The sequence below is a fragment of the Genypterus blacodes genome, unplaced genomic scaffold (genome assembly GCF_046128005.1).
Source record: "Genypterus blacodes isolate CSIRO-AG114 ecotype Tasmania unplaced genomic scaffold, CSIRO-AGI_Gbla_v1 ptg000055l_1, whole genome shotgun sequence".
NCBI classification, from domain to species: domain Eukaryota; kingdom Metazoa; phylum Chordata; class Actinopteri; order Ophidiiformes; family Ophidiidae; genus Genypterus; species Genypterus blacodes.
The window spans coordinates 4,638,384-4,654,770 of NW_027466867.1; the positions used below are offsets into that span (position 1 = coordinate 4,638,384).

General features: G+C 43.8%; 1 protein-coding gene across 1 annotated transcript; it reads right to left on the bottom strand.

Annotated features, from left to right (window-relative positions):
* Nucleotides 1-233: 233 nt before the first annotated feature.
* On the bottom strand, nucleotides 234-5,651 carry LOC143001713 (glycylpeptide N-tetradecanoyltransferase 2-like). Its single transcript, XM_076151466.1, has 12 exons — nucleotides 5,512-5,651; nucleotides 5,238-5,346; nucleotides 4,993-5,137; nucleotides 4,777-4,895; nucleotides 4,469-4,560; nucleotides 3,948-4,064; nucleotides 3,587-3,757; nucleotides 3,277-3,385; nucleotides 2,895-3,065; nucleotides 2,607-2,774; nucleotides 2,250-2,387; nucleotides 234-1,627 (listed from the first exon to the last, which is right to left on the bottom strand). The coding sequence occupies exons 1-12, from the start codon at nucleotides 5,529-5,531 to the stop codon at nucleotides 1,604-1,606; spliced, it is 1,383 nt and encodes a 460-aa protein (XP_076007581.1). The 5' UTR covers nucleotides 5,532-5,651; the 3' UTR covers nucleotides 234-1,603.
* Nucleotides 5,652-16,387: the final 10,736 nt, after the last annotated feature.

The following is a 16,387-nucleotide window of genomic DNA, read 5'->3' on the forward strand; positions in this document are numbered from 1 at the left end:
GGTAAATCTCCACTCCTCCCCTTATAGATCCCCTTAACTTATAAACGTTATTAGACACAAATGTTCGTGTCTAATAACGTTTATAATGGCTTTGTTGTTTCTAGGGGCGTCCGTTTTTTCCCAGAGTACTGTTGAATGATTTTTTTTTTATTAGTTAAATGTGTACTTTTAATGCTATGTCTCGTAACAGTTTGTAACAATTACTTAGTTGAAAATAACCAATGATGTTTCGATTGTTTTGAGGAATGGTGATGCCTATATTTCCGACAGCATTTATGCATCATAAAGCCAGGCATTATGTGTGTGTACGTGCTCCATCAACTTCCTGTCTGCTTGTACACACACGCACTTTTAAACAAACACACACGTTGCTTATGCTGTTGTTAATTTATGCATTTGGTGACTTTTGGTTTCAACAGAACCTTTTTGCACATTCTAAAATGTGGAGCAGGCTACATACATACTACGTCTGCCATCTGGCATCTCACAATAGTAGAAAAAATACATGGTTGCAGTGCCTCCTGCTGTTCATATTGAAGAAGAACACCCACATTTTATTATCCCAGCAGTCTGAGAATTTTAGGTTCAGATACATGCGGTTTACATTTCATGCCGTTCCTACAAACATGCTTACATACATGCTTTTGACACACAATGTTTTACAATATACATTTTCGAATAGAGATAAAAGATTAATGATCGGGGCTTCAGTCAACAAATACAGCTTCACAATAGGAACAAACTAGGCCTTAACACACACATTCCCTAAAATGCAAAACGACTTTGAACAACTTAAGGTTCTACAGCTATATCTAAAACTTGAGAGGTTGGGTCCAGTCAGTAATCAGCTGCTAACTCTCGAATGGCTCATCCTGCATCATTTCCTTCCTTCTTTAATGGGCGAGGTGATAGTGCAGAATCTTACTGTAAAGTATTTATTACTTCCTGGGACTCTGTCGGCCTGTGAGGCATTAGGGTTTGTCATTATTATGTTTTTGCATAAATACACATATTGTCTAGATGAGATTTAAGGTCTTTGTTCATATATTTTTTTAACATGAAAATCCATTTGCTGTATGAAATATGAAATTGGATTTTTCCAGTCAAAAAAAGTATCAGTCTGACGGGTGTGTGTGTACGTGTGTGTGTGTGCATGTGCATGCTTGAAAGGGAATGATTAATCATCTTGTCCTCTAATCAAATCCATGTAACGCTGAAATTAAATTAAGTGTCATTCCACCAGAGGTTATGTGAACTGCCTGCTGAAATACCCAAAACACACACACACGCACACACACACACACACACACACACACACACACACACACACACACACACACGGTGTGCACTGCTTGAATGTGTTTACTCAATTCTCCATCATGTCAGAAACAATCTTTTCCTCCTCCAGAAATGCTGAATGCATAACTGACATCCAAATGATTAATGCGTTCACAAATGGAACATCGTCTGTATTTCCTTCATCTAAGTGTGTGTATGTGTTACAACCTGTCAGTTTATATTGACCCTCAAATGCATGCAGCTGACGCGAGCTGTCCAACTCATCATTTCATCCTCTCCAATTCCCTTTACCTCAGTGGAACGCCTAGTTAGGTAACATCAAGCCCACCTGTGAAACAAACATACAGCCTGTTATGAATGACTGGTGACTGGCAGCCATCAAACACAATCAAATATCCAATATGAATCAATAACCCGAGTGATTCTGTCAGCCAGGATGCTAAACTCCAGCACAATTGCACTTAGTACTGCTGCGTTTATAAAGGTCACGGCTGCTAATGTCGGAGTAATGAAATGTTCAAGCATCTAGGTTTTTGGGGTAAAACAAGGAGGGATTTGAAGCATACATCAACGTAAATCAAGATGAAGTCTGCAACGATTCCTCATCCTTCCATTGCTGAACAGGATTTGGCGAACATTTGATCTAAGACCAAATTCAAAGGAAATGGATGTTTTACTGCATATAAATCAAAATCCACAAACTTATTTAATGTTTCTGCTATACAAAGCAATAAATAAGAATATTGCAATGCCAAATGTCTCTGCCTTTTCTGACCCATATTGTAATTGCGTAAGATCTGATCTTGATTTTTGCCCAGATCTAATCTATAGCAATTTGGCCAAAGCTCAAATATGTCAGCAGAGAGAAAATGGATGTGGAGGGCTTTGGTCTCCGATGTGTGGGATGGCTTAGGTGTCTTGACATATGGTGATGGTGTAGTATTGAGTACCTTGTCTGGGCTCATATTAGGGCACATCCAGTTGTACAGGTAGTAATAAAGGCTCCTGTCACTCATGCTGAACTTGAGCTTCTCCAGGAAATTCTCGTTATCCATCACATCGAGAGCAGTGAAGATGTCAAATCCTTTCTGCCAATGAGAGAGAGAGAGAGAGAGGGAGAGAGAGCGAGAGAGAGAGAGAGAGAGAGAGAGAGGGAGAGAGAGAGAGAGAGAGAATTTATGTGGCGATCATACACACAATAACAGTTTTACATATTTGATTGTGTCTGATCATATTTTGCTTTTATTTTATGTCAATACTACGTTGTCGCAGAGAGTTAATGATTAAGATCTTTCTGATACACTCACAGATTTGGCCAGGACCAGGGTGTCCTCCATGAGGTCCGCTGGGTGTGTGGCGGTACAGACAAAGAGAAAGAGACGAGCGTCTCTCAGGTCGGTGTGGACCGGATGATTCAGCACTTTGAAGGAGACGGTGTAGAAGCTCACCACGTCTGTCAGCCGGCCATCATCGCCCTGCACGACAGTAAGAGAGCACAACATAATCTAGATTTAGAGTTGTCTTACATGCAAAAGGAAACAGGAACATCTTAAAGTATAAAGACTACAGTATTAGTTAAACTGGACAGTCCCGACCTCCACCACATAGGTTTCAACCACATTCTCCCGTGGTAGCAGCCAGTGTTCTACTTCCTGCAGGGACAAGTTGGTGCTGAGGTGAAACTTGTTGAGGTTGGCCTTGAGGAGCGAGTGTATCTGCGGAACGTCTCGCCCCGTCATGGCACGCAGACCTGGAGTCTTTGTTAGCTTGGAATAAGAGGAAAGGAAGGCAAAAGTCAAATACATGCTGGTTTATATCTCAACAAAACAATTGCGAGAGAGAATCTATTGGTGGTTACATGTGCCGAAAAATATTCATTACACTTAGGTCTGCGATTATCCAAGTGCGTCAAGGTGATCCTCTGACATGCTGCATTGTAGTAGAAGTATAAACCTCTAGGTGGCAGCAGAAACTAACCTCAGGCAGGTGGTTGAATTTGCGAGCCCTCTGCAGAGTCATGCTCTGTCTCAGGCCTGGGAAGTCCACGTCCATCAGTTTACGGGCTTTCAGGGGCCTGTGCCAGTATCTGAAAGGACAAACCTTCACTTGTCTTTGGTTGCATGCACACAAATGAATGTCAGAGCAGTTTGGATGACAACTGTGTTCACACGGTGTAAACTAAATGGCTGACAAAACCTTTTTAAACAGGAACCGACATAAAGACCGTAAGTTTGCTGTTTCTGCTTTGTATTAATGAACTTAGTTGCTGGTGTATGCGGGCTTGTACCTGCAGGAAGATACTGGTGTAGGCAGCACCACATCAGCTGTGTAGACAGCTTGGTAGAGCCCCTGCTGGTTGACTCGTCTAGTGATCTCTCGGATCAGAACTGGACTCATCCGCTTGAGGCGAAGCTTCTTATGAACGCACAGGGATCTGACCTGGGCCATCTGCTTCTCCCTGGAGACACATTTTTCATGATTTTTTCCGTGAGACATTATTAGAAAGATTTTCCACAACTGCCCTGAATACTGCAAATCTACCAGCTAAGTAAATGTGAAATATCTTCGTCGTCCCTCTGCTGAATTCAAATACGACTCAGTTGACGCCACAAGCGAACAATTTTTGGATATATTAATGTGCTACTCACACGTCATACACACGGACACTCGCACCAGCAGCAGTGATGAAGCCGACTAACTTCTTATTGCTGTTTACCCTCACACCACAGCACCACTCCGCCTGCCAGCTCGGAGGTTGCAGAGCCCTTGAATGAAAGAGAAAGACGTGGTAGCGGCGGCTGCTTACAATTTACCAGCAAAAGAGCTGAGAATGAGCAGAAGCCAAGGCTTAACGAATGCAATAGCTCGTCTTCCTCAGGGCCAAGAAACCGAGCCATCACCTAGGATCAATGCTTACGAAGTCAATGTTATGTTGATAGAAGTGTGAGATACGTTTATGCAGATCACAGAGAGAAACCGAGCAAAAGCAAGGTCGGTAATTAGAGCTGGAGGTATATGGTGTGTTAAGAAACTCCAACTCTTAATTCCTTCAGTGCTTCTCTGAAGCCAAGAGAAGTAAATAGAAGATTTTCACTTCAACTTCTATCAAATTCTACTAGAAGAAAGAAACAGGGTGAAACAGAGGAAATTGCCCCGTGTTGAATCTTACCATTGCAGATACTCGGGAGAGAAGTCAAATCTGATAGTGTTGTCATCTTCCTCCATGTAGTTGTCGTTTAACAGAGTGCACAGCTCTCTCGACTGGAAACGTAATTGGAAAATTATTGAAATCGCTCAGGTTGGAATTCGGTTTTTCAAAGCCGACCCGGCCTTGAAAAACAAATCTGTACTTTAAGTCAACAAAACACTCGAAGTGGGAACACAAACACGAAACACCGAGCTTTCAGGAGTGACATTAAATGAAACCGCAGTAAATGTTTTGACCCTGACAGGCTGCGTCTGTCTGTGTTGATTTACCACCGTGGGGCTGCTGAGGTCCAGAGAGTCCCAGGAGAAGCCTGCGGGCAGAGAGTACGGCTCCTCACGTACACCGCCGTCCCCCTCTGCTACTGGGCCGTGAGTCAGAATCCTGTCACCTATAAGGCCACAAGACCGAATTGAGAAATACCTAACGTGCGTAATGACGTGTAGACCAGTTAAGTTCCATATTGGAGAAGAGAGGCCGCTTATTACCAAATCTGGGGACCGGCTGTGTGTCCCAGAAGCGGTACTTGTACGTCTGGGCCTGCTGCAGGGTCTTGGGCAAACCCTGGCCCCTGTAGAAGAGATGGAGTGCTCTCTGGATCTCCTGCTGCTTCTTCTCCGGAAGCATATTCAGCTAAGACACGGACAACGACGGTAACATTCGCTTTATGATCCTCAGTAGTACGTTAGGAAGTATACATGCAGTCACAGAACATACACAGAAAGACACTAACCATTGCGATAGGGTCCTTGGGTCCCTCTGGTCTCCAGGCTTCTTCCTTCTTTTGGTTCTTTTTGCTGTTTTTCAAACTAACGGCCTTTTCCTCCGCCGGCTTCTTATCACTACAAGACATTTTTATGCACATACAACTCAACTCCTGTATAGCCGCTCACACCAACAATTTAGGATGACAAAAACTGCAAAGAACGACGACGCCAACACTTTCAGAAGCCTTTCCCAGAAACAAATAGGCCTTTTTTCATAATAACTTCAAGAAATATACTTACGATGCGTTTGAATCAGACATTGTAGAGGAGCAAGAGTCCCTGAAGCAAAAACCCGGGTGTTTTCTAACACTTTTGGGTTTTTCAAGCTGTTATCTTGCTGAGCAGAGAGGGGAGGGGCGTGACTGTCAACGCAGCCCACACCCAACTCCCTCCCACCCCGTAGATTACTGAGAACAACACCAACAATTTAATAAAACTGCTCACAGACCACACACTGGACAGAATAGATCTCTACTGCATAGTAATAATAACTCACCGCCGGTTCATCCAGGGACCGGATTTAATTATGGATGTCCCTTTGTTCCATTTAAGCCTCAGCCCTTGGTCAGTGTTTCCTAGAATGCACAGCACCTAGAGATACTCCTGGCAATTAATTTCACCTTAAAGGAGATTAAAAATATTCACATAATTGGCCTGAGAGAGCCACAGCAAGGCCAGTGATGATGATGATGTAGATGAATCAGACAATTCTGTATATGTAGTGGCAGTAGGGAGGAGCAACGTTTCAATCAAATAATCAATCAGCCATGAATGTTAAGTGAGCGAGCATTTGGACCGGCAGAAGACTTCTGACTGCCCTCTGCTGGCCTTTAAGAGGAGGTTACAGGTCACGGGGGTCAAATGTAGATGTGAGAAAGCCGCCGCCGTTCAGCTGTAAGTGGAGGTGAGGAAAATTGAGAACCTTTGTGTTCTCTGCTAAGCAATTCTGGTCTCTCTCTCCTGACAGAGAGCTGAACTCATCCGAGCCAATCAAACAAAACGCTCAGTTCATCATTCGCATCACTGCAGCCGCTCTGTTCTTGTTTACTTTCTACACAGCTGAACAATGCTGACAGTACCTGTAGCTTTATGCCTTATGGATGTTCCTTATCCCAGTTATGTCTGCTGGAAGCCTGGAACCACTTGCAGCACCACTGGCCATTAAGAGAGAGGAAGAGAGAAAGAGAGAGGGAGAGAGAGAGAGAGAGAGAGAGAGAGAGAGAGAGAGAGAGAGAGAGAGAGAGAGAGAGAGAGAGAGAGAGAGAGAGAGATTCCCATATGTGGCACTGTTGATATTTCAGTTAGTGGATATTCTTGCGCTGATGACCTTGTCGTCTCAGACTCCAGCTGAGGGATCAGCACATTGAATCATCTCTAGTCTCTGTCACACTCAGAGCAGATCTGTTATCTTCAGCCCGGAGCCTCTGTAGTCCTTCAGCTCTACACTTGCTGTATGTGTACTTCAGGTGCCGAGTATTAAGGAAATCCCAGAGAAGTGACATCTTTATCATATTCTTGATTGTGTTTGTTTCATTTTCTAAAATGGTGAGGATCTCATTTTGATTCAGATTTTGCTTATTTTTTAGCTGTTGTTCCTTTTTCTGTTTCCAGGCTGATTGAAGTTCCCTCTCGCCTGACTTCAGAAGGTTAATTGTGACGCGGAGAAATTATTAATCAGCTTCTGCAGTGGGTGTCAAGTCATCAGATTTGTGAATCCGCTCCCGTGGCGCTTTGTTGTCACACACGCTGACAGCAAACTGTTTGTCTAGTCATTACAGGTGCTAATCTGTTTGAGACACACAAACATCTGTTATCTAAATATACACCAATTAAATATGTGTTTCTGCGGTGAGACACTTTAGCCCTTCTTACATCTAGACAAGCTCCAGCTACTGTGCATGTGGATCTTCATTCCAGGTCTGAATTCACAGTTTTAGACCACTGGATGCAAACTATACTGATTAGTTTATGCAACATAACATAACATAACATAACACAACATAACATTTCCCTCCAGCATGAAAAAAAGAAGGTTTAAATAATTTCACTTGTTTACCCATTTTCGGGCCAAAACTCCTGATTGTTTACAGAGACCCTGCGGCTAAATAGATGAATCCTGTAATCTCTCTGCAGCTGTAATGACACATTACTTGATTTTGATGTCCAGCTGCATTTCCTCCATTTGCTAACAACATAATTCTAAGACCTCCATAAACGACCTGGTTTGCAAACTTTTTTCAACTCATTCAGCATCCGGACCAAAGCTGGAAACACGTTGAATACAAATTGTTATTGTTATTTAAATCAAATGGCAGAAATGTTGATGTTTTGAGACTAGATAAGAGAGCAGTGATGCAATGTAGCTGTGGCAGTTTAAAGGATCATTCCAACCGTGGCCTGTAGATGGCAGAAAAACACCTAATAAGTGGTCCAACCAGCTTTAATTACAGCCAATCAACACAAACTGCAGATGAGACAATTTGTTGCTTCCTGCGGAGGGCGTGTGAGGATAAACAGCCAGAGGTACGCCTTGCTGTGAGTGTCAATATAAGTATGTGTGCATGGGACACACACGCACTACACACACACACACGTCAGAAGCATTAGATTTGCAGGCCTGTGATCTGTCAGAACAGGATCTTCCTCTTCGTCTCTCTCTCTGCTGTCTCAGACTCAGGTGCGTTTCTGTTGTTGTGGAAAGGAGACGAACGATCAACCGCCTCACAACGTCGCTCTCTCTCTCTCTCTCTGTGTCTCTGTGCCTGCCCAGTCTTAATTTTGTCGCTCTGTCCTGTTTCATTCACTCACTCTCTCTCTCTGTCTCCATCTCTCATGTAGGTCTTCTCCTCACTCAGCTCATCTCTTTCCCGCCTTCAGCACTCATAATCAGTGAAGTGGAGCGATCATTTGTATCAAGCATTCTTCTTTCTTTACACATTTATCATTTTAGCTCCATTGTTGTGTTAGAGAATAGGACAGGACGAACATTATCACCTGATCAACCCTATCCGGTACTTTTCCTGATGTTACATTCTCTTTCTGACCCCTGATTCTTATTAGACCTCATCTTTCTGAAAGTCACTCGGCCTTTAAAGAGTTTTTCTTATAGATCCTTGAAAAGGTGACGGTTTGGCAATATAACTTTTTCAACCGGAACAGAACTGTACAACATGACAGGAAGCAAAGTGTTTATCTCGTCATCCTCCCTTGTAGTTGGTCAAGTTCCCATGATGCAACCTGTCCGTCATCTCGACGCGCCGTGTCAACTTGAAAACGACGTCTACGCCGAGTTACCGGCTCCCCGAGTGCTCGCCAGGGTGCTGATGAAACTAACCTGGATTTTTCGCACGACACACAGACTCTCCCTGGCGGTTATAAGATCTTTTGTAGCTTTTGTTGTAACAGGTGAGCCGACCGGCAGAGTCCACTCAGAAATGGGAAAAGCTATCCGTAAATTCAGAACTCTGGGTTTAATTTTCCGGTAACATTTGGCGAAGCTTCATCCCGTCTCTGACAACAGGGGTTACAGCTTGAAAGGCCTCTGTCTGCATACATGTCAAAAATACTCCCTCTCTCTCTCTCTCTCTCTCTCTCTCTCTCTCTCTTTCTCCCTCTCTCCTGACCGGCAATTTAGCGAAGGCCTTTGCTTTCTGGCTGCTCATCAGCATGTTTTCATCAAAGAGTCTGCGATGCCACTTTGATATAGCCAACAAGTCAGAAAAAGAAAAGCTGGCCTCCGTCCTGATTGGAGGATCCTCCCTCTTAAATCACCAGGCCTGGTTTGTTGATATAATTTTTTTGCTCATGCTGCTGGCATTGATTAGACGGACTGAAAGCCCAATTTGCATTCATCTCCAGCTCCGAGCCGAACACTGTTGGCTGAACTGATGAATTATTTCTTTCTCTGCCAAATCTGGCTGCGAGTGAGGTCTTGCTTGAAGGTTTTGCGGGGGGCTGAACTGTGTTATAGTTTGGCAGCTTGTCTTTCACTTTCACACAGATGTATACTGTAGTTGATGTGATAGTCAGGGTTACCAACAATGAATGGACTATAGCTGTGTCCCCGTGTCTGTCTCCTGCTTATTCCAGCGGATAGAGACAGAAGTGGACACAGATGCTCCTCACCGGTTTGGCTTTGTAAGTTGTATACATTTAATTTAGGCCAACATTGACTTTTGAAACATCTCTGAGACACTTATCTTGAATAGCGACAAGACAAAGATAATTAAAAATTGCTTCATTTTATGCGATTGGAGTTGTTTTTAGAGTCGGGCTAAACCAGCAGGATTGGGATTTGACTCAATCATGTGGGCTCATGTTCAGATTGTGGCCGTACTTCAGGGACTTGTTGAGGGAAAATGTATTTGCCGGCTGAATCTGGTTCCACCCGAATAACTCTGGGATTCTAACCAAGACTTCAGTTATTTCCTGCAGCACCAGTGCGTCCTTTGGGAGGGAGAACTTGGTATAAGTACTGCATTGTGTCTACTTGTGTGTGTGTGTGTAAGACATACTGCACATTCACCCACTCCAAAGACAGCAGCATTGTTACTTTCACCCTATTTGACATCATATCGGATTTACGCAACCTCTCAGGCGCGGAGCCGTTTCCAGATTACAGAGGTTGATATTGAAATCAAAAACAAATCAAAAACAAAGATGAGCCCATTGCCGACGTAATGAAAGAAGCCGCAGCGATGGAAGGGCCCCCCGGTGACATGCTGATAAATAAAAAGCAAGCATATAATTGGAAATACAGCAAAAGCTCTGTGGCTGATTTGTGCGGATTGTCTTCACGCCTATAGAATTTGCAGTCTTAATGTGTGTGTGTGAGCGGCATTGTGAGAGAGACGCAAAACACACATTAATGGCAGATAAATGGAAAGATGCGTGAAAGGGGAGGGAGGGACTCTTACTCACTGATACGAAACACATTTGTATTTTCTGAACGGCACAAGTACATTAAGATACAAACCTCACAAAATAAATACAAATACTGACACTAATACTACAAAACATACAATACAAAATACAACCATGCTTAAACACACATTAACCAACACTTTCCTGGCCCTTACATCCTGTTAATGTCCTTTTTTAGCGGCTCAGTCAGTTTGTGACCCGAGGAATAATTAAGCTTCGGTAAAGCGATAAAAGCCGACGATAGCAACAACAAATCAATTCCCTGAAAAACGAGGAACCGGACAAATTCCGCCTCAAAACTTCACCGTAAAGATGCACAGCACACAGATTCTTATGAATGAATGCACAACAGATACTTAGCTTTCCTTTTCCTTTAAATGAATATTGATAATTTACTATGAAAAGGAATCTACAAGTGAGTCTGTCCTGCTTGATTAAAGTCTGAGCCGAAAACAAATCTCTCTCTTTGGATCTTGGCCACGGCGGTTTGCGCAGTCCAAGATTCATCCGTCACGTCCATTATTCTACCAGCCAAACACATTTTGTACTTGAACTGCACCTCCGTATGTCGCTCTGGGCTCCTGCCAACGTGGCTCGGTGGAAGTGGACGGATTTAACAGCCTCAGTCACAATTTACTGGCATGGCTGGCCTGTTGGCTCGTATTGCTTCCTCACAACTGTGTTTGTGTTGTATCGAAGTGAGACGGAAAGGATTGTGCACTTTAATCTTGGTTACTATTTTCACGTGTGCAGCAAGCTCCGGCTCTGATCCTGACATGACAATGTGAATCTGCTCTTTCCTGAACAATCCAGAGCTCCAGATGTCACCAGATGGCAAATATCTGCAGCTTCTTCAGGGGTTGAGATTTTTTCCTGAGGCCAAAAATCACCCCCATAAAGAAACTGATCATTTCCTACTTTGCACACTTCATTCTCGTTCCATTTCCTCTCCCGGTGATCTTCTTTCACCTCGTCGTCTTACGAGCGCTAATGAACCTTTGTTCTCTAGCGACGCCGTGACGAGCCTGTTTACGAGAAGCTTTATAAATAAATATGTCTGAACTTGACACCGATATCTCCGGAATAGTTAGTAACCCATTTATATCTTCTGGAGACGGAACTTTGGGAAGCTGCTTTTTCAGCTTTTGAAGAGTGCCCAAGCAGAAAAGTTTCATTTAGGCTTAAAGCACAAACATCTCACTTTGACAGGCACTCGTCTTTGCTCTTCTTCATCCTCAGGGTCAGACAGATTAGACAGCTGTAATTGAAGAAACACTTTGGTTGGTTCCAGGGCCACCATCTCATGCTTTGCTTAGTTGGTTTTCACATATTAGACCAACTCACTAATCACCAATAATTGCTGGTTCTTTGTGAATGATAACACTGATCAAAATGTGTGTGTGTGTGTGTGTGTGTGTCCATGCGTGCCGTTCAGATTTGCCTCTGATCCCTCCGTAAACCAGAAATCAATTGGCTTCAGTCTGTACTCAGAGCATTTAACCAGACAGTTCTGATTCAAAACATCCAAACATCCATCATCTCCATGCCACATTCACAGCACACAAACACCTTTATGACGTCTGCGAGAGACAAATAGAGAGTGAGAGCGAGAGAGAGAGAGAAAGAGAAAAGACAAAAAGACAGACGCAGGTCTATTTTTGACAGATTGATGGAAGAGCAGCTCTGTGGAAAATATGAACAGATAGAGGAGAAAGAGGGAGAGGGACAAAGAGACAGATAGAGGAGAGAGAGAGAGAGGGAGAGGAGAGAGTATTTTTGACATGTATGAAGAGAGAGGCCTTTCAAGCTGTAACCTCTGTTGTCAGAGACAAAGACAGGCAGAGTCGGAGGGGTCACAGCAAAAACAAGAGAACAACACAGAACAGAAAAACAAGATGTGTTTGTGTTACATGATTCATAATGTGATGAATTATTATGACCAAATTGATTCATTTTCATTTAATATTGGAGTGTTTGTTCACTGACTTGATTAATGTGTTTTGATGTGAGTCATTCTTGGCAGGACGAGGCATTCAGGGACAGACGGGAAAACACAGGCTCACCACTGCGGAGACGCGGACACACTAGTCGTTGAGTGTGTGGTGTGTGACTCTGCCCCTTGGCAAACACCATGGCTACAATGCGTTCAGGGTCAAATCTGCTACTTTTGAAAGGACTATGCAAATAGAATAAAGCCGACACAGCAAAAAAAAAAGACTGGAGTCAGGTCCACCTTACACATCATCTGACAAACTCCACAGACTTCCACTGTGACGTTTCACATGGTTTCATCTCAGAAGTGTCCCACGCTGCTGATTCAGTGGCAGCTTCTCATGGAGGCAAAAAAAAAAAGGTACTTGTACTTCAATTGGCATTCACACTCAGTCACACACACACACATGGATGGATGAGAAAAGATAGAAGGTCAGGATAATGAATGACACGGAATGTGCTCTCTCTCTCTCTCTCTCTCTCTCTCTCTCTCTCTCTCTCTCTCTCTCTCTCTCTCTCTCTTTATCTCTCTCTCACACGCACACACACACTTGAATCTGCGCTGGCATAGTGGGACTGCTGCCGCTCAGTTGACAGGCAGGTAGAAACAGAGGATTCATGTAAGACGACTGAATGAATTCACCGGAGTATCAAGAGTGTGGAACAGGAAACAGGAAACATCCCGCGAGTCTTGTTTTCACTCGTTTGAACTGCAGCTGAACTCCATTCTGTCAAACACTTCTTCCTGCTGTGGTGGTTTTAGCCCATTAACCAGCAAACATTGTTCATTAGTTTACATACATACTTTACAAACATACATACAACAAGTAAGATCTCAAATATTTCCAGTTGAACTCAAGGGAGCTCGTGTTCCATTTCCCACCCGAGGGCCCACAGGATAAAAGTAAAGGAGTCTATATATGTGAAATAGAAATGGAAGCAGGCATCGGGGAAACGGGCTCAGTTGAAGTTATACAAGTTGTTCAGCAGAGCAATAATGATCCACCTTAAAGAGCAAGAGGTTCACGAGGTCAGACGGAGGAGATATTCAAGGAAAGTAAACCGGTGGGCTGACAGCGGTGCGTTCAAGTGTCACCGGGTTTCAAACTATTTTCATGATTAATAATTAAAGCGTCTTGTGCGTAATACTACTGTCAGATCTCACGTTAACCTTATTATACATTTGCTGTAGAAATATATGTTAGTAAGTCCACACACACGCACACACACGCAGCTTGTCACTTGTTTGATCGATCGATTTGCTGAGAAAAACACAGAATTATGTTCGACAATCCGCAAATAGGAAATGAGATTTTGAATAATTTGTTGAAATGCCCGAGAGCAATTTCCCCACGTTGTCGAGTTGGATTTGCAAGAACACGGCGGGGATTGAATTGGATTTATTGATCTGACTGGGGCTTGAATAAAGAACGCTGTAAAGTTTCAATTGAAAAAGTGTGACAATGAAAATTAAGTGGTGCTTTTTAAATTGTAATAAAGTTTCCACAAGATTTGCTTTTAGTTAGAAGATGAAGGAGAACAGGTAACACACAGAATACAGAAAATTGAGCAAGTACACATGCATGCACTCAAATTCACACCTTTACACACACACACACACACACACACACACACACACTGCAGTCACAAATACCCGTATTCCTGCCACACTCTTTGAAAGCTCTTGGTCACAGAGGGAAAGGCAACATTGCAATTTGCCAGTGACTGTGCAATCCTGTGTCAGTCGAGCCAGCAAGGGACTGCCAACACCCTACACACACACACACACACACACACACACACACACACACACAGACACACAGATTCACACAGGGAGAGAGAGTTAATTGATTCACAGAGCCAAAAATAGAAAATGTATGTCTTGGCGAGTGTGTGCCAGAGAGACAGGGGAACATTGTGTGTCAAAAGTATGTGAGCTTGTGCATTTGTGTGAGTCAGTCAGTGAGTGTGTGTTTTCTCTCGAGACCAGAGTAGTTGCATATAACACCGCAGAGCTCCCCTCTCCATGAAATAGACCATTGTGAAGTAACTTTGCTTATGAAATCCATTTTGCTCATGAAGGGAACACGTGCGCCAGTGTCAGAAGGTTACAGGAGGAATCTCTCCCAGGCCTCAACAAGCTCCCACATGTTCAACTCATTACTTGGTAGGTGAATCTCTCTTTTCTTGCGGTCTACTACAAGGACGGATATGGAGAAGAAGAATGGCTGAGGGAGCTCTGGCTTGGCTGCGGCACAGCATCCTCCTCCTCGTCGAACAATCGTTGCCGAGGAGGAGGAGGAGGAAGGTTGAGGAGAGACAATCTCTGTGGACGACGCCTGATTTACCCGGGGAGGATGATGGTTGATGGTGGCGGTGCAGTGATGCGACTTTGGGATCGATCAGAACAGATGGTGGAGCGCGTGAAGGCGGCGGCGGCGCTCTTGATACTGGCAGCTCATGTCAGATCTCCAGACTCACACAAATTGAAAAAAAAGCTGCTTGATGAGGACTGCGGCTGTCATTTTGTACACATCCGGTCTGCAGAACATGTGAGGAGGTCTACAGGTGGTTGTTTAAGGGCTCTGAGGGGACAGAGGGAGAGAAATGGCAAAATAAGGCATCTGTTTACATCATTTTAATTGGTTATCAAAGCTGGAAATAACCAGTATCGTATTTCTCGCAGTCCCGTTGTGTGTTCAGCAAAGACTTTCTCTTGGGTTTGTTGAAACACATTTAATGGAATGCATGAAAGTCATTAAGTAAAGTAGTAGATCAGACAGGTTGAGGACACATGGGTGGATACTCCAAAGAGTGAATTACCCTCCTGGAGTGGCTCTGTGTGCAGGCTGGATGTGGATCTGGTTATTGCTTTGAACAAACGGCCTCTCAGGAGCCGGCAGCTGACAATTCCCCGTTTCAATTTACTATAATTTGCCTAAGCAAACAGCAACGCAATTCATCAGAAATGAGGATAAATCTGTGCGGCACAGTGCACATTTCAAATCAGCCCCGTTGCTAGATGAGATTACCGGTTTGGTGCCTTGCTTATGGGCTTCTGGCTTCAGTTGGTTGATAAGAAATCAGCTTTAATGCTCGCGGAGCTCGATGATCCAGCTGCTGCGGAAATGATTCGCAGATTCTTCGACTGCTTTTTAGTTGAATGTCTGACTTTTACGCTCATAAACAACCAGAATTAAATACCGATGGACCAGCTGAGACTGCAGTTTGTCTGGAGATCCTTGCTGCTGTGATACGTGGGCGTCTTAGCAAAGGGAATATTGAAATCCCATCCAAGTTGCAGCACAGGCGTCGAGAGTTAATCATATTTTTGTGCTTACAAAAGTCAGGCCCAACAAACAAGTCTCCGGGGACGTCGGCTGCCACGTCGGAGAAGCGACGCTCGACAATCAAGGAGAATACGAGCGAGGAAGAAAATCCAAAAGTCCAAATCTGCTGACAAAGTTTAGTTTTTGGGCTGGTAAGAACTCTTTAAAGTAGCCAGACAGCAACGGATGCAGAGGGGATTTGGAGTCAATGAATTGTGAACTATCCCTCCTCGGCTCACCGCTCAACTCTTCCCGTCTCATCTCATCCCTCTGCTCCTGCCGTAGATGTTATATGTATACACGGATAATCAATCCGAGCTATGATCTGCTCCGTTCAGGAGACACGGGGGAGCTGCTCGGTTTTTGCATGTAAATGTGCAAATCTGGAGATGTGAGCAAAGACAACATAGCAACATAGCAGAGTTCCTTCAACTCTGCCGGGACATCGCAAAGGCTCTTTCATATATTTCATTCAATATCCGTCTCTTTGCTGCAGCAGTTTTATCCCGAAGATCAATAAAGTTCATCTTATCTTATCAACATGCTTTAAAGACACTTAAGGGAGCAAAATGGAAAAATGAATGAAGCACAAAATAGAAGTGAGGAGGCAGAGCTCAAATTTCACCAGTTGTGTCGTCCACACACACACACGGGCACCCACACACACACGCACACAGCTTTGAGAATGGTTTATTGATTTGTGATCATGCCTGCAGTGGCATTTCAATCCTTTTTAACCAGCAGAGGAAATTCGTCTGAGCCATTTATTACAAATGTCACGAGGTCTGTGCTTGTGTGTGTGTGTGTGTGTGTGTTGTCTTTGTGTGCATCCAGGAGCTAGTTCCCCCCTAATTCTCTGTGTGTGTGTGTGT